The sequence below is a fragment of the Melanaphis sacchari genome, unplaced genomic scaffold (assembly GCF_002803265.2).
Source record: "Melanaphis sacchari strain LSU unplaced genomic scaffold, SCAv2.0 Contig91_pilon_pilon, whole genome shotgun sequence".
Lineage (NCBI taxonomy): Eukaryota > Metazoa > Arthropoda > Insecta > Hemiptera > Aphididae > Melanaphis > Melanaphis sacchari.
The window spans coordinates 1,127,873-1,147,070 of NW_020271649.1; the positions used below are offsets into that span (position 1 = coordinate 1,127,873).

Genomic DNA, 19,198 nt, shown 5'->3' on the forward strand with positions numbered 1-19,198 from the left:
AGAATATATACAGGTGGTATCTATACTCAATATTTCGAAGTCTTAAGTTTTTTTAAATATTATTTTCATACAAATTCTTTTTATTGCCACACGACGAGTTTTGGAAAAGTATGTAAGGTTTATGTAATTTAACGTCAAATAATATTAAAAAAGTTGAAGCTTTTCAAAATAATGAGTATGGACACAAATATATCACATTGTATACAATTATAATATAAATATTATTATGCCAGGAAGATGTATAAAATAATAATTTATTAATTTCGAATTGTGAACTCGTGGGACTCAACACGGACATTTTCAGTGGATGCATTCGTTCATTATTTTTTTAAAGAATAAATAAAAATAACGAATATTATATTATATTATACTTTTAAAGAATTAAAAAAAATTTTTGATTACATTTTATACTACTGCACTTGATATAAATTATCGATATTACCACACAAGCAGTAACTTATTGATAATTATATCTATAAATCTTTTTTTTTCTTTTTTTTTTTTGATTCACAATATTTAATTATTCCTTATAGTTAAGTTTATACCTAACCAAAATAATATTCATCATTTTTTTTCAAGTCACAAAATAATTTTTTTACATAATTTTTTAAGGGAATACATTAACATTCTTAAATATGATTCAACATAAATTTAACTGTAATTTTCCATCATGTGTGTACAGTAACGTTCTACAGATATTTTATTTAAAAAAAAAAAAAAAAAAAAAAAAACATGAAGCGATATTAATAACGACATCAGAGGGAAAATGAAGGGGTATTTATTTTAATGGCACCTGTCATGGCAACGATGGCAGTGGGGTCGACGAAAAGACAACATCTGAAAGACAAATAAAATTTGCAAGTATAATCATTATTTGCTAACGACGTAGTGTTAAAAAGTTGCCTGGAAAATTGTACGCTTCTCTTGCAATAACCCAAGGGCTTAGATAATTTCCTTTGAGTTCTTTAGAGATTTAATCGTTTCCTACCGTAACGATCAACCACAGCATCATCACTCAGTTAGAATCACCCAGCGTAATTAAAAGGTAACCTTTCAACTTTTCTTTATTCCAATTACAGCATTCACGTTTCAAACTGGAATTATTCATTTTCAACCAACCCCTTTACTTCGGTGAAATCTCGCAAACCTATCTCACATACTTCGATCAAAAACCCAACAATCTACAAACAATCATAGTTCGTGTGAAAATTATACTCGTACATTGAGAATTTACAAAAAAAAGTATTATGACTGAAATAGAGAGAGTGTAAGAGACAGAAAAAGTGTGATATACCTTTCAGAACTTAATGTTGAAAATTCCTTACGTACATTACTAGTTAAAATATATAAAAAACTATTAATGAGTTAAATAAAACCCTTTAAAAAATAATATTAAAATTAATTTAGGAACACAAAATAATTATAATTTATTTATTTATCTATTTAACTATTGTAATATTTTAGAAATAGATATGTATTAAATAATATAAAATAGGTAATTAAATCCTTAATAATATCTAAGTATGAACTCAAGTGAAATACTAAATTTATTCTTATGTGATATTAATTTACAACTATAACTATAATAAACAAAACTTGAATAAGTGCTTAGGTTCAGAAGTTTGCAATAAAAGTAGTACCATTAAAATTATAAAAATAATAATGGCAACATTAGACAAATTACTGAAAACTATTCATATTTTTTTACAGTTATACTTATTTTTACAATTTGCACACAATAATATTCCAAGAATTAATTTATACTATATTCTTACAATTTCCAACAAATAAAAATGAAAACAAATGTTACGGAAATAACGTTTTCAAAGCTTCTACATAGGTACAACGTATATTACAGTTTCACCTATGCATTATTCAAAATGTAAAAAAACTACATTAGACTAATGCTTTGTTACTGTGAGTCCCTGTTTTCATGATACATATATGATATTGACGAATGAATAAGATAATTATATGTACAAACATATTGTTAAATAATATATGTATTATATATTTATATAGTATGTCATGTTTTTTTCCAGTGGATGAACATTAAATATAATATGAAAAGTAAATTTATTATTTTTATAAATATATCGTGTCAACGCTTCAAAACATAGTATTTGATTGTACAATATATTCGTAATTGAATAAAGAATAAATATAGTAAGACAGTAAGTTAAATTTCAAGCGTTAACTACTATTTCAGACGAATGATTATAAAATTAGACAACATTTTGAATTTAAATATCTTTACAGTGGAAGAAAAGTAGACAAATACAATTATTACCATTATATATTTTCAGCTGAAAATGATTTATGATTTTGTACACTACTATTAATTCTGAAAAATATGCATTTGAATTTATTACTCAATAGATAATTAGTTGAAAACAAAATAATATGTGTTCTTGTAATAATTTGTCAGTTGACAATATTGATAGTTGATAATTGTAATGGACATTGAAAAAATATATGTACTTAAAAGAATATGAATATTTTAATAATTAAATAGTGAAAAAAATGAAAAATGTATTAAGCATATAATTTTAAAATTAAAGCATCTATTCCCTTAGTTTAGGTTGTAAACTCACAATTTAATAATTTAATGTACCCATTAAATTTTAATTATAATATAACAACTACAATAGTTTTAATAAATGATAAAAAATAAAAAATAAACCTATATTATGTTTTACCAAATATAATTTTCAAATTATTCAATAAGTTTTTTTTTTTTTAATAAAAAAATGTGTAATAGAATATTGTTTTTTGTAAAATGTACTTACTCAAAACATAAAAAGTAAAAAGTAAAGTAATATAAAAATTAGACTGCATCATACAAAAAAAACTTTAATTTTAATTTTAATCTTTAATTGTAAAACTATACCAATTTCATAAATTTAAATAGTAGGTATTAACGTATAGCATTTACATAGAACAGAAAAAAAACAGTTAAACATCTTAGATTTATAATAAATAACCATACAATATTTTTCAATTTTCCAATAATTTTATTTTTTATGCCAAATTAAAAGTTAACTAGTAAAATTTAGAATTACAAATTACGTTTATTAACGTCAAATTACTTGTGTTTATATTCATTGATTAGTATATATTAAATTTTATCAATTTTTTGTTGATTAAAATAAATTAATAATTATAGGTACTACCAACAGACATTTTTTTTCCAAAACTAAAAACTATGAGTTTATTTATTAAAAAAACATTCATATAAACAGCCACAAGGGCTTAGTTTCATATAAATAAAGAATATTGAAATTTTTAATTTAGAACATAATATATCATAAAAATTTTACTCCTTAACTTAAATAAATTAGAAAAAATACTTTATTACTATTTACAATAATAGTTGCAAAATTAAATAACATTGTTGACATTTATCACAAAAACTTGTTCCACTCTAAAACTTTTCAGTGATAAATAGGTACGTTCATAGGAAAATGGTTGAGGACGAATAAACATGTATAATGTACATCATTACACTTCGACAGCCTGTTGTTTTTGATTACCGCAATACTACGAGCCTATGATTATTAAGAATAACATGACACAAAATAATCAGAACAAAACTGTCGTGGGTGACCTAGTAACAGTTTTGATGAACTGTTTCCGTCACGGTAATAGGATACCATCTATGTCTTCCCTATATCTAGTGGTTTATTGGAATATTTTATTTTTCTATTATTTAGGTTGGTCGTGAAAAATACTACTATTATAATTTTGGTTAAAACTGTTTTAAATATATTTTACGGCTTCTAAACTATTATTAAATTATTTGTAACATTTTAGAACTCAGTTTATAACCCATATTATTGAATTCAACCGACCATATTGTTGATTTAAGTCAACAAAATAAATATAACTAGTTATCAAAACACATTAAAATTAAATATTTAAGCCTAAAAATAAAAACGTAGTTTAAAGTATTGCTAAAAATTTTATTTTTGATTTTACGAAATACACACTCAGAAGCATAATTAAATTTTAAATAGAAATTTAACCTTAGTAAAAAAAATTCAAACATACAACAAATAATTTAGTTTGTTATTAAATTCATAAAAAAGTTTGAAGAATATTTAAAACTTAAAATCAATTACATAAAATAAATTTATAAACTAAGTATTTAAAACAAATTTTCATCATTATAATTTTATCTATTTTTTTAATGATGTTATTGACTATAATTTATAATTTAAAATTAATTTTGAAAAAAAAAAAATGTTTATTTTAATTATTTATAAATTAAAAATTTTATTCTTATTTTTATAATTATTAATTTGTTTAACATTTTTGTCAATTTTTATTTATATATGTTTTTATATTATAATTTTACAAACAGTGTTAAAAATTAGTTAAGTACTAATTATTAATATTTAATTAACCGGTATAGTTTTAAAATAATTATGGTTCGTTTAAGACTATTGGTTTTACTGAATATTGCTCGTTGAGAACTAATTTCACAGAAAGGGAGATGACTAATAACAATCCAGTACCTCGAAAAGTTTGGAACAACGTTCCTTTAACGCGTACATATGCCTAAGGCTATACCGGAGGGAACGATAAGGAGGAGTGTAAGACGAGAAATGCGGAGAGAAAGAGAATAATAATCAGTACGCGGACGCTATAACAACCAGCGTTGCGATGGAGATGCAGGGAAATTTCTACAAGGGCGTGGATGATAAAGCCTTGATTATCAGCAAGAATAAAACAACTGCTATGTTGTTAAAGAAGGAAACAATATAATAACTGCTAAGACTTGGAGAGCTAACTGAGTTTTGTTAGTATTATAATCGACATGCTCCTTTTATTTTATTTTTTTATTTGTATGTAATTTACACCATTAGCATTATTAAGATATAAGATATATGGTAAAGTGGTGAATAACTAGTTTAATTGTACCACACGAAAAGTAGCTAAAGGTATTATTTAGAGTTACCAATTTTTTGAACCATCGGTTTAACTGTGACAAAAAACCTGATAATGCGTCTATACGAGTTATACACGAACACACGATTACGTAAATATATAATATATATGTATACTAAAATAAGAATTTAATTTAATTCAGTTTTGAAATTTCCCAACGGATAGAAGCCGTCAAATGTTTAAAATATTCACGTTACTCTGAATTTACGAGATAACTTTTAATAGAGAAAATATGCAAATACAAAACCTGGTAGACTTACATTCAATTAATTAAATCGGATAGATACTAAATCAGGAGATATATTAACAGATAAACATTCAAAAATGAATTATTACACTCAATAAAAATTCTAATATATAAATATATATATATTTACATGTAATAATGCTTATTTTATATTATGTATATATAATGAGAACATTGCTGTTAAAATGTCATTAAAAACTTCGCAAAAAATATAAGTATATAATATATAATACTGTAGATAAAAATTTTAATAGTTGTTCTAAAAAACATAAGCAATGAAAAGAAATAATCTGAAAATTTTTAAGTAAGTACAGTTATTGTTTTCTTATAAAAATTTAGAACCATGTCTTTAGATCTATGTGAAATATATAATATTTGATTAGGGCATTTATTCCTTTGACATGTCAACAAAAATATCTCTAAATGATTGGTAGTGAAAGGTGGTTTTGAAGTAATACTATATAATGGGTGAAGAAATAATTAATATACTAACAAGTCTAATATTTCACACTTAAATGGAATTGACAGCACGATAATAAAGATTATCATTACTTAGGAATTAAGTAAAAATAATTACATAAAACAGGAAGTCTTAACAAAATTTGCTTCCATTGATTGGAGAATAACATAATAGATTTGCGGTAATTGATGAGCAATTATTGTTGTATCCTATGAAAATCAACAATTTAATTGTAAATCAAATATCTTGAGAACGGTGGCGTTCTCGGGAATTTTCTATAAGGGGAAGGGGGTTCTGAAAATTTACTAGAACACAAAAATGAGGGCTCTGCCCCTTATACCTTCTTTAGTCATAATAATTTGTATTGTTTTAAATAAAAAATCTAATTTCCTTGGTTTTTTTACCAGATTATCTAACACTTCTTCTGCTGTTAATGGTACATCTCCATGAATTGCTAACTACATCAAACTATATTTCTAATTCATATAAGTATGTAAAAGAAAAAAAAATACGGCTAATGGAGGAGTTTAAGCCCTATTAATCCCCCCCAGTAGTACACTACTGCTTGAAAATATCCTTTAACTAATACAGTACAATCATAGCGTTTAAATAATAATTAGAGAGCGTCTTAGTGTTAAACGTGTAAGTAAATATAAGTTAATAATGAATATTATTAAGTCAAATTTTTTGAATGTGTGAGTACATAAAAAATATACCGACAATGTTTGTATATGTACGAATGATGTGAAATGATAAATCATTTGTCTCTAGTCCCATGTGGTAAGAATGAGACGTTATCATTTTTTCCAGGAAACACCTTATGATGCTTTTCACATGGGCGAATCGTTTTGTGTGACGTTCATGTTTTCATCATATATATATAAAAATGTCACAAACTCTTTTACTGGGCGGCTTTAATTTGGGCGAATAACCCAAAATAACATATCGTTAGGTGAATATACATTTTCCTTCTCATTTTTAGAGACTTATGACTTTTAGTTAACTCTAATTCACTGTTGAGTTAAGATAATTTCTGTGGGGGAGGGAGGCTTACTTTTTTTTCATAGGTGAATGGTGATACATTTTAATATTATGAATTATACCTATTATTAGTTATTACAATTTACAATTAAGAAATTAGGTATGGTAATTGTAAAGAGTATTGTAACGACAGTAAATAAACAACCGACCAAGTTGTTTTAGTCTTACAAGTAAATTTTAGCCTAACATATTCAATATTTTATTTCAAAAGTAAATAATATTTACTTGATATTATCAACCTTGTTCAAAATAAAATAAAATATAATTTCTTCAAGATGCACACTATTTTGCTCTAAAGCTAAACGATTTTACAAATATAATTGTATGAACATTTTAATTAAAAGTATTTTTTTTTTTACCATTTAAACGTAAAGTATATATATATAAGTATGTAATATCTGACCTTAGTGTATAGATTAAAATTTTAAAAAGAAAAATATTAAGTCACTATACAATATTGTAATATTTATATTTGCTACTTTTTATTTAATTTTTCATAAATACTAATGAAGTATTGAAAATTACATTGAAAAACTAATACATTTCTCATTAAAGATCGAAAAATTGTAGTTTAAAATTTCAAAAGCTTATTATGCTCATTTTTAACATTAAAAACGATTATTTCACTTGATTATAACTTAAAATTTTGACACAGGAAATTGGAATTCTAAACAAAGTTTCAAACAGTAATTAACATAAATAAGCGACAACTATTTGAATACATGTTGAAATATTTATCAAAAAGAACTGACATCAGTTTAAAAGGACACTTCGATTCAACAATTTTAATTTGGGTATATTAAATATACAGTTTACTAGAATAGAATACAATTTTTGTTTTAGATTTAATAAATTTAACTTCAGGCACACTTACTGCAGTCTTTAAGGATATAAAAGCATAAACAAACATTACATATTTTTTATTAACTTTAAAATAATTTTCTAAAAGTAGACAAATCAAAGATAAATTTAAGATACATTGAAATCTATAGAAATGTAAACTCAATGATATACAAACATAACAAATACATTTTGTAAGTTTGTAAGCGTGTGTTTAGTTGTATAAACATATCCAAGTGCTAAGATTACTATACTACTATGGTGTTACTATTCCGAAATACATACTGTGAAATTATTATAAAACTGATTTATGAAAGAAGAAGAATCTCTGGGGTCCTTTTTTAATATTTAACAATTTTTTTCTTTCTCTTTTTGAAAACCAATTACCACTTACTCATATAAAGTCCACTAATAAAGTATATTTATAGATCCACAATAAAATATGATATACCTATATAACGACTTTTAAAATGTGAAAAGTTTGCGTAGATTGAATTCAAAATAATTTGAATAATAATAAAATTAAAATAAAAGAAACCTAAACAAAGTACTACGGAGTACAAAAACTTTAAATCGTTCTACGCTGTTCATTTCAGATATAAAAACAAAATAAAGTGTGATATGACATTTAAAAAAAAAAATTGACATCAATAAAATACATAAATCTACACTTTTTACAATTTTATTCAAAAAAAACTCTTCAAATTCCGTACGAAATTTATAGGAAATATTTTTTAAACACTCTCCTTTCTCGCATCAATAGTGTTCACAAAAAAATTAACAATTAAATTAAAAATTATTATTTGTTTACAAAAAAAAAAACAACTTTCATTTGTACTACTGTACTAGTAAACAGAAAATTCTTCAGTCCACACTATTACTACTTCGAACTCAACAAATGTGTAACTGAGATATACCGAGTAATGCACGTAAGTATGCACCGTATTCAAAGTATCAGATTTTTTGAAAGCGACCCTTAAGGGGAACGTCTAACCCGATGAAATGACGAGTCGAATAACGGTGAACGCGGCGCGTGTGCGTAAATATAATATTATGTTAGTCGGTGATCCCACGCGCACGCACGCACACACAAACCACTGGTTTTCCTTTAGTCACACGCTAATCAATCCGTTACTAAATCCGATGGACACACCGAGGTTAATCCTCTCAGTCAGACGTGCACACGCCATCGACAATCGTGCAACACTATGCCGCGACACTGCCCTTCCGAGCATAATATATACACATAGGGCATAGGCACACATAGTTACATACGATAACGGGAATAACGATGATAATAATAATGTGTTCTGTATAAATGCACACACACACACACACATACATATAATGCAACGAACGCGACTTCTTTGTATTCGGCGATCTCGCGGACAAGAATTAAATAATACTCTGTATAGTCGAATACAGGGCGATTCTCTAAACGACACTGAACACTAGTTATTTCAAAAATTACTTTTCTATGAATGTTTTATTCAATAATGGTAATATTCTAAGCAGGTAAAACACGTAATCTTATTTTGTCCATACTTTGTTCACCCCCTTGTTTGTCTATGGTGAAAAACTACTGCTATATGTATCAGCTGCACTATCTAAATAATTTAATTAAAATTTCAGCGTAAACTTCAATATAAATATTATCTACTGCAGAAATAAAATTATTATTTATAATTGTTTATATTTTAAATAAGAGAAGTGAAGTCTTATAAATCTGTGATGCCAATCTCAACTTCAAATTATTAATAAAAAAAATACTATTCACGTCCTATACTCTTTATTTTTAAACATTTTGTTTTTTTTTTTTTCGTTTTAAATTATAAAATTAAGGATATCGATTAGCTATTTAAAAATAATTAGTTTATAATAGTAAAACTTATAAATTTAAAGGTGATAAAAAAAATAAAAAGAAGGGTCTTATAAGATACATAAATAGAAACATTTTAAAATAATAAGTGTTCGCTATAAACACTCTGTATAGGTGTATAAGTTTTATGTTGTGTATATGCCTATGCCAATAATATCAAGCTGAATGTAAATCGATATAGGTGCTTAACGGTACACCCACACGTGCATATAAACATACAAACATACATACAAGTGTATACAATATCACATATATTCGAATGTGGCTATTATAAGAATTTTTAAATAATTTACAAAAAAAAAATACGATAACGAAAAGAAAAATAAATGTACTTATTATTTATTATTTAATTTTAAATTTTATTGTATTGATTCTGAAGAACAGTAATTTTATAAAACTTTAATTTTAGTTATTGTAGTATATTATTTAAATATATTTTAAACTGTAGAAATAAAACTGTAAAAAGTTATACTTGAAAAATACCAAGTAGTTATAAAACAAATATTGTTAGTTACATTTCCAAATAAATAATGTGACAAAGTTTTTAGTTTTTAACTTTGATTTACACCAAAACATTTCTTATATGAGCTATTACTAATTTAATATATACATTTACTATGATCGTAAACAAATTATTGTTTATGAACCATACCTACCTACTTCAAAATCATAAATAAAAATGCTATTGTTGAAACATAGGTATCTAATGCAACTTCTATCTATCTAGACAAACACAAAATTTTACAAAAAATAAAATACTCTTAACCAAACTTTAGAAATGAAAATAATTATTATTTACAAAATTTTTTGACCAAACCATGATAAAAAGTTTCAATTTTATTTAAAAAAAAAAACCAAAATATATTAATTGTTTAAAAAAACAATTTTAGTTTTGTTAATATATAAATGTTCTTCTTTCACAGAGATGAATACTTTTAAGATAGATTAATACTTTGAAAATATATATTTTATCTGACTTAGCTAATCAAAAGACAAAAACTGTCATCTCTCCTTTCTTTCCCAGGAAAAACCAAGACTTTAGTTATTATAGGCTTGTTCTATCCATTAGTTTATATTTTATGAAAGATACGCTAACTAAATACTGTTAATTGAATAATTATTAGGCATGTGAATCGAATAAAAAAAAATAAAAATAAATATAAAAACTTCAATAGTTCGTACCTAATTATTTTATCCGATTTATTTTAAAATAATACGAGAGTAAAATAATGTTTTATAGAAATTCAAAATTACATATTAACATGTTGTATGATAATATAGCGTACAACGTCAAAAATCAAATATATTAAAACTATTACAAACAAAAATAAAAAACACATATTGTATCATAAACTTATTTAATCCTATAAAAAACTTTATGAGTGGAAATTCATGTTCTCACAAAAATCTCACAATTTACAATTCAACAAATTTCAATTATTTTGTAAAGTCCAATACATAGAGACTAAACTTATTTATAGATTCTCAGTAAAATATGTAAGTATTAAGAACAAAATACGTATATTAAATCAACGATTCGAATGGTGTTTAATGAAAGGTGGTTAAATTTTAATCCTACTATTTTCAGTAAGAATCAATGTGTACAACGCACACGAATTACAAATATGTTTCAGTGGTTACGAGAAAATTACAACAAAGCATAGTTAAATACACTTCTCTAGATACATTACACCTATAAAACGTTTACAATATAAACGAGTCTCGTCAATTCCAAAAGAAGTTTTCTAGTGTAAAATCTAATTTCAGAATCGGGCAACAGAGCTCTAAACTTCGAAAACTATATCATAGCAAGTAAATTAATAATTTCTATTTAGTTGTAGGTCCTTCAGCTGTTTCATTTTTAATCACATATCCTACAAAGAATAACAAGAATCTACAAGAAAGATATTTTAAAATAATTAAGCATAAGTTTTTAGTTTAATTTACTATAAATACACACTACAGCTCAATATCCACACCGCACCTGTAAAACGCGCTCGTGAGTTGAGGCTCACTCAAAAATAATATATTTGTATTAATGTATCTTTAAAAGATAAAAATAGATATAAATGTAGTATTATAAGCAATTTTGAGTGTGTCCCTCCCTCCTAGCACTTAAGTAAACTACACATACGTATTTAAAATAATTTCATTAATATGTATTAAATACCTAATATCCTCAATAAAAACAATGCAATGCAAATAAAATAGCTTTTCATACTTAAACCCAGAGCTTTATTATAATATAATGGAACGAACTAACGATATCGATATATCTTAAATAGTAAATTATAATATCGACTCATGTCTCTTTGGTAGAAACATTTAAAAGATAATACACACATATATATATAATTTAATGTTTGATAGTTTTTATACACAATACCTATACTGACTAATTAGGTCAATTCAAACTTTTATAGCAAACAATAACTATTAAAATAACGATAACAGCAATAAATAAAATGGGCAAAATTATTAAGCAGAAAATATTTAGCGTTAATAAGGTATTATTAAAGTGAATATTTAATATTATAGCATTATGCAACTCTAACCTGTGTGGCGTAGCGATGGTGAGCCGTAACGGCGATTGCAGTTGTTGATTACTAGCGGCGGTATCCCTGCGCATCCTCCGATGCTGTTCTAACAAGCCGTCCCGGTCGTATTCCGCAGGCGTATAGTGCTTTATGAAATGGTTGAGTGACGGCAATTTTCCTGAGATAATAAGTATGAACGTTGAGTATATAATACAATATAAGTAAGTATATTATAAAATAAAAATGTACATGATTTTTTACGATAATATTACAATATAGAAACTTTGGATTCACATTACAATTAACAATAACCATACACCATGATAATAAAATATTACAATAGTAATATACATATCTATAAATATAATACAAGCATCATTCTCGCACACACTATACACATAAAAAAAAAATAAAAATAATTCTGTGAATATTAAAGGAAATTTTTATACTATAACATCTATAACATTAAAAATATTGAATACTATTTATCTATATTATTTTTTGTTAAATAAGTTTTGATTATCTACAAAAATGTTATCCAAGTTGATTCATAAGCTTATAAAAAACGTGTTAAAAAAAATTAGCTTGTTTTAGACGTTTAATATAAGTGTTTATATAGGTATTGAGTTATATGTATGTATAGTCAAACTATTTAAACTATTTTTTTTTTTAAATAGTTAATTGTTTCTGTTTGAAAATCACTATTTTGCACATTGAAGGCATTTCACATCAAGCGACGTAAATTAATACTATAATAATCGTTGAATAATATAAAACATAATTGTTCAAAAAATTTTAAAATACCTTATATTTTTTGATTAACGATAAATAAATCCACTGTAATCTACATAGTATATGTAATATTATTATATACACCACAGACTACAGTATACCGAACAGTAGCAATAATACAGTAACAGCAACAGCAGTGGCAATGAGAAAAATCGTATGTATGTATATATTACCATCCCTGGTAACATGCTATTATCGGATGATTCACAATGTGGAACTAGTTGTGGTGGTGGCAGTGATGATGGCGGGAGTGGATGGCAGCTTTAGGAAAGGGATAGTGGCCGGGTGGAAAAATAATGACCAAACACCAACACCCGCCGTGGTGCCCCGGATACACGCAAGAGGAGGGCAAGAAATAATACCTTCATAAATCTGACTGGTTGTATAATTGAAAACGACTCACACACCTATCTCGCTTGCGCTCACCCTTCTTCTTCATCCACCTCCCCCCACCAACCCACTCATCGATCTATATCTCTCTCTCACACACTATAAATAAATATACATATAATTTATAATATATACACTATATGCAAAACGCGAATATTGCCGAGGAATGTGCCCCACGCGTTCGCTGCCCATCTGCTTGTTGTATATAACGGACACCTAAATCGATATTTTGATAGCCCCTATTCGCACAGTCTATATAAAATATAATATGTATTATATATACGTGTTTATGCATAAATGCACACATATCACTGTGCACGTTATTGCTCTAAAATGCAAATGTCCAATTGTAAATAGTTAGCTGTTTCTGTATGTGTACTGATACATGTATGCGAACGGTTCTTGAATGCACATATTATATTAACAATATAATAATAACGTGCAATTCGATAAAATTATCGATTTTAATAATATCATTAGGTCAAAAGGCTGCTGCTGATTTCAAATAATCACAAACACGTTGAAAATACTGATGAAATGGATATGAAAAACTATGCTTTTAAGTATAGATGATACAGTGTTAGAGTGTTTACATTTTAAAATCCTAAACAAAACAATAGATTCAGAAGAACAGACCCATTTTAAAATAAACAGATATAGCATTATTATAGTAAGTGTCTAAAATTCACTACGTAACATTAAGGCATCGATATATTTAAGAAATATTTATTGTGAGAAAGAAATAACCGCAATAGAAATAATTTAACCAACTATTATAATATAATCTACCACATATTGGTTAAAACGTATATAATAACAATATTTTCATGATTTACAGATTCTAAAATAATACAGTAAGAAATAAAAAAAAACTAAATGATCATATATTTCTACAAATGAAATTAGCCTAATAATTTCTTATATCATTTAAAGTTTACTGTAAATAATACATAAATAATGAATTATCCTAGGTCATATTTTATTTTGTTTGAATCATTATTCTTTTAGGTAAGTATAATATGTAAAGAATTATACCTAATATTTAGTTATTATTAACTAAATTTATTATTTAAAATACCTAATACAAATATTAAAATATATATAACTGATAATAGATATTATATATTATAATTCATGAATACAAATATTTTACTGCTAACTCTTTAAATTTGTTTATTCAATTTTTATATTTCAACAATTGTTTTTTTTTTAAATCTCAAATAGCTATAGTATCTAATTATCAAAATAAAATGATATAATAAAATTATTATTTTTATATCATCTTAAACCATTAATAACTGTAATTATCGTAATATTTTCAAATATTATTACACATAAATGAATTTTAAAAAAAAAAATTGTAAAATATTTTTATTTATAAATATACAAAATTACAATATTACAATACTGGTATTTACATAATTATTTTAACATTTCATGATATATAATCCCATATTAAGCGTTAATTTATTTATATTTACATTTAATCCTATTAAAAGCGATTCTAAACAATGGATCCGTTATTTATAATTGTTAACAAACTTGTTAATTTTAATTAATAAATCTGTAATAATATAATATGATTACAAGTGCTCTTATTAGGTTTGATTTTTACATATGTTTAAGTTATATTTAATATAAAAATGAATATAAACTATATATATTTATTATATTATAATAAATTAATTTTAATATTAGAAATAATTCATCATATAAATCAATAATTTCAAATTAAATATTTAGATCACATAAAAAGTTTACTGCGTACAACTTACATCAATCTGATAGAATATCTTTCTCAACTACCATCAAAACTTTATTTTAAATTGTCTAAAACTGTTAAACTCGTAACAAATTGTTATTTTTTACTATAATAGTTATTGCAAATTACAGAAAGTTATACTTAAAACAAAAATATCAACTCAATTTCGAAGTTTTGATTTCTTCTTGATTTCTCATAATAATATTAAAAGAGTGAGTGTGTATGAAAAAAGATGAATTCAATTAAAAATAATAAAACTATGGAAATTTATGATTAAACTTTTCAATTAAAGTCCGAAATATTTATAAAATATTTATAATCTTGTGTAAGCACAGAGGATCATCCTCGAAATAAATATAGTTATAGGCATTGAACTAATGTCATATTTTAAAGACAACACAATTTTTCAAACATATATTCACGAATATTATATATTTATATGTAAGTTTAATAATATACATTAGTAATAAACTTTAATTTTTATTTTGTGATTAAATTTCGGGTAGTGCCCATTGGATACTCTAATTACATCTCTTTTATGGTAACTCTAAAGGAGGCTCTAGAGGACACCTTTTTCTTCCCCCAAGACTGTATTTCTAAAAAACTATATATTGTTAAAAACAAAATTACAAAAAAAAACATATTGTATCGTCGACTATTATAGATACGTAGAAGTGTGAAGTTAGAAGTATTGATTATCTATATACTATTAAGTATAAATAAATATGAAATATAAAATATACTATAGTATAATATTAATATATTATCATGAATACAAAATGATTCAGCACCCTCCAACCTTTCTCTGGAGCCCTAGATTTCTTATGAATAATTAATTATTATTTATCTGCCTATAGTAACTACAATAAACTCAGCAATAGTACCTGTACAGAATATAAAGGTATATGTGAACCACGTCACCAACATTGCTATACAACTCTCTGGGGATTTATTTTAATTAATACCGACGTCAGCCATTAGTTAAATTGAATTGCCACATTCAAAATTCCACAGAGCATGGCAAAATAACGAATGCCCAGTTTTGAAATCACGAAGCTCCCCCTACCCTACTAATACCATTCACTGTCACTCGAACACTATCACAACCCTCCACTCCGAGACTCATTTAACTTGCTGTCACACAATTATTGTCATACTGTAATAGTATTCTAGCACGATTTTATTTATTTATATGCGACAGTAAAATGGACCGCGCTCAATATATATGCCAAGGCAACGGTTTGAAATCTGGGGTTTAACTTGCAACCAAATGCCTCTTCAAAATGGAACCCTCCTTTTTGAGTGCACAAACGGAATGTCAAGAGGGACGCCTAATTTTTTACCCCGAAAAACACTCACGGACTTTTCGTTTATTGATCCGCAAAGTAACAATAAAAACACTAAAAACTAAAACAGTACGCTGTGCACTTATTTAGTACACGGGTCTACCCAAGTAAATAAAATCATTATTTTTATTTTATTCAATAAGTATTTAATTTTATTTTAAAAACACATAAACAAAGATGATGTTGTAACTTATAAATGGGTGATATACTATATACAATTACGAATGGAACGATTGCAAACGGACTTTTTCCCGTAACACGATTGCGAACGTTTTCACATGCTTTTAATCGTGCGGTGTTACCAGATTTGATGTTAGGCAATTACAAATATTTAAATAATAATTTTTAAAATAATTAAATAGCAGGTATAAGGGTCTTTTGTTATTATGCTATCAAAACAATTCACATAATCTTATGATCAAAATGATAGATCTAAAATTAAATCAACATTAAAAAATTATAATAATTATAATTTATAAAATCCACAAGGATCTAATTTTATACTTACAAAAACTGGAAATTCCTAACTAAAAAAAAAATAAAAAATGTAGAAAAACATTTTAAAAACTATTATTTTTATTTTTTTAAGTTTATACATTATGTAATATTGTATTATTAATATCGAATAGTTTTTATTTGAAAAAAAATTTTAATTGAATTTCCGAACAAAATAAAACATATTTAGAAATTATAAAATTAGCAACGTAGCCTATAAAAACGTTCGCAATCGCTTGTTTTACGGCTAAAAAAACAAATTTTTTGATAAACGACATTTGTTTGCAATCGTGTTATAAAAAAGGTGAAACGTTAGCAATCGTGTTGCACCCATTGTAAATAATGTATAATAATCGATTGATAAAAAAATGTATTATTCAATTCTTATAATTATATTTTTAATTTAAACGTTTACAATATAAACGTAATAGAAAATATTAGGTATGCATTTTATCAAAAAATATTCAAATTTCAAAAGTTATTTTAGTAAAACAATAATTTGAAAAAGCGCGTTTCCAATAAATAATAAATTCTTTAACATATAAAGTTGCTTATGTATTATGTATATTATAAATAATACGATCGTCCTTTATTCGTGAATTCCCATTTAACTGTTTTCAAACGAAAAATATTCAAAGTTATATTTTTTTTCCGTTCTTAATAAATAACATTTTACCATATTAACCTCATTTAAAAAATAAAAAACTTTTTTATTCTAAACCTGAACGTTTCTGTGACTAAAGGTGTATCCAGTAAAAAATGTTCTCAAAACTTTTAAGACATAAGTAACTACATTTTTAAGAATTATTACATACTCGCCAGTAATCAATAATATAATGATCTACAAAAATATATCTTTACATACTCACTCAAAAATATTTAAGTACACACCACATAAAAATACTGAAATATACAATAAAATTTACTAGAATGGTTATAATATATTGTATTAGTGAAAATAGAATATAAATAATATAATTATCAAATATAATTGCCGAGACAACGTTTCAATTAAAATCAAAATATAATCCTATAATGTTCAAAAAATAAAAAATAAATAATATGTTAATAATTGGCATTTTTAGACGTAGGTAGAGCTACTAAACTAAGTTGTTGATAATCAATATAAGTTTAAAATCAAAATCTTCTATTTGTTATTAAATATGAATAATTATAAATTTTGATACTTGTGTTTATTCATTAAACTTTCATATCGTAATTTCCTCTTTTCTGAAAATATTATTACACAAAATATTAATGGAGTAATAATATGGAGTAAGATATTAATAAATAATATTTATAAAATTATTCTATAAGCATTGATATAATTTTAAAAATACTTTTGCTCATTTTATGCTACTTAAAGACATGTGTAAGTTTCTATTTTTTCCTTGGTTTTTGTATGGTTAAAATTATTTTTGAGTAAAAAGCTTAAAAGTTACTTAAATTATAATAGGTTACCTCTAACGTTTTTCTAACTGCAATTAAAAAATATCGGAAATACATTTCACAAATCATAATACAGTTACAAAATTCTTTAAAATTATGAAAATTGTTAAGAATTTTATTCCTTATTTTATCTATTCTTATTAAATAAATTAAAAATAATTATTAATTAAATATTACTACTTAATGTAATTTCCATTTTACCCTCATAGTTGATGAGAAAATATTTTGGTGACTGATAAAAATCACGTATTGTTTTAACAACTAATCCTAATCAAAATAAGATCTATCGATTTTATTCTAAATTCTAAAATTTGTGGAAGAAAAATTATCAAAAAAAAATTAAGAAAATTGCTCTACTATATAATAAGTATATTTTATCATTGAGTAGATAACTATAATGAAGGAGTCAAATTTAAATTCAATGATAAATAACTATTGAACTTAAACAAAAAACATTTGTAGGTAGTTAGATTAGTCTAACAGTAGAATAAATAACCTAAAATGAATCTAAATATTTTGAAAATTTAATTGTGTAATAATAACGTACGTACGCATAGTGAAAAAGCTTTAAGTCCTATACAAGTTTGAATTGTTACATAATAAATAAAAACGTTTTTTTTTTTCGTTTAATTATTGAATTTTCTATAAATCTGAATTTGTAATGTCTATATAACAAAATAATGCATATTATTATTGTAGTTTTTATATTGCTGTAAACACTTTAAAGATAACATTGTATTAAATTATCAAGTCTAAGGTATTTAAATATTAAAATGTATGCAATTTTAACTAAAACAAAATTTACAGCCATCTATGGCAGGCCTAACACCAAAAAGAATAAATGAAACATAATATATTCATAGCTATTCTTTTGAAAAAATATTATAGTATCCACCTAATACATTTAATCATATATTTAATATATAAAATCATATATTTAGTAAAAAAGAGCAAAATGTTTTTAAATTGTTATAGATTTAATATATGTATAGGTAAAATATATAATCTAA

The 19,198-nt window shown here is 24.7% G+C and overlaps 1 protein-coding gene across 1 annotated transcript in view; it reads right to left on the reverse strand.

Annotated features, from left to right (window-relative positions):
- LOC112602819 (disintegrin and metalloproteinase domain-containing protein 10) overlaps positions 1–19,198 on the reverse strand; it is a 71,457-nt gene that overhangs the window by 37,260 nt on the left and 14,999 nt on the right. The window contains exon 2 of the mRNA XM_025351141.1: positions 11,973–12,132. Within this exon, the coding sequence (XP_025206926.1) occupies positions 11,973–12,132 (160 nt within the window). The remainder of the gene's footprint in view (positions 1–11,972; positions 12,133–19,198) is intronic.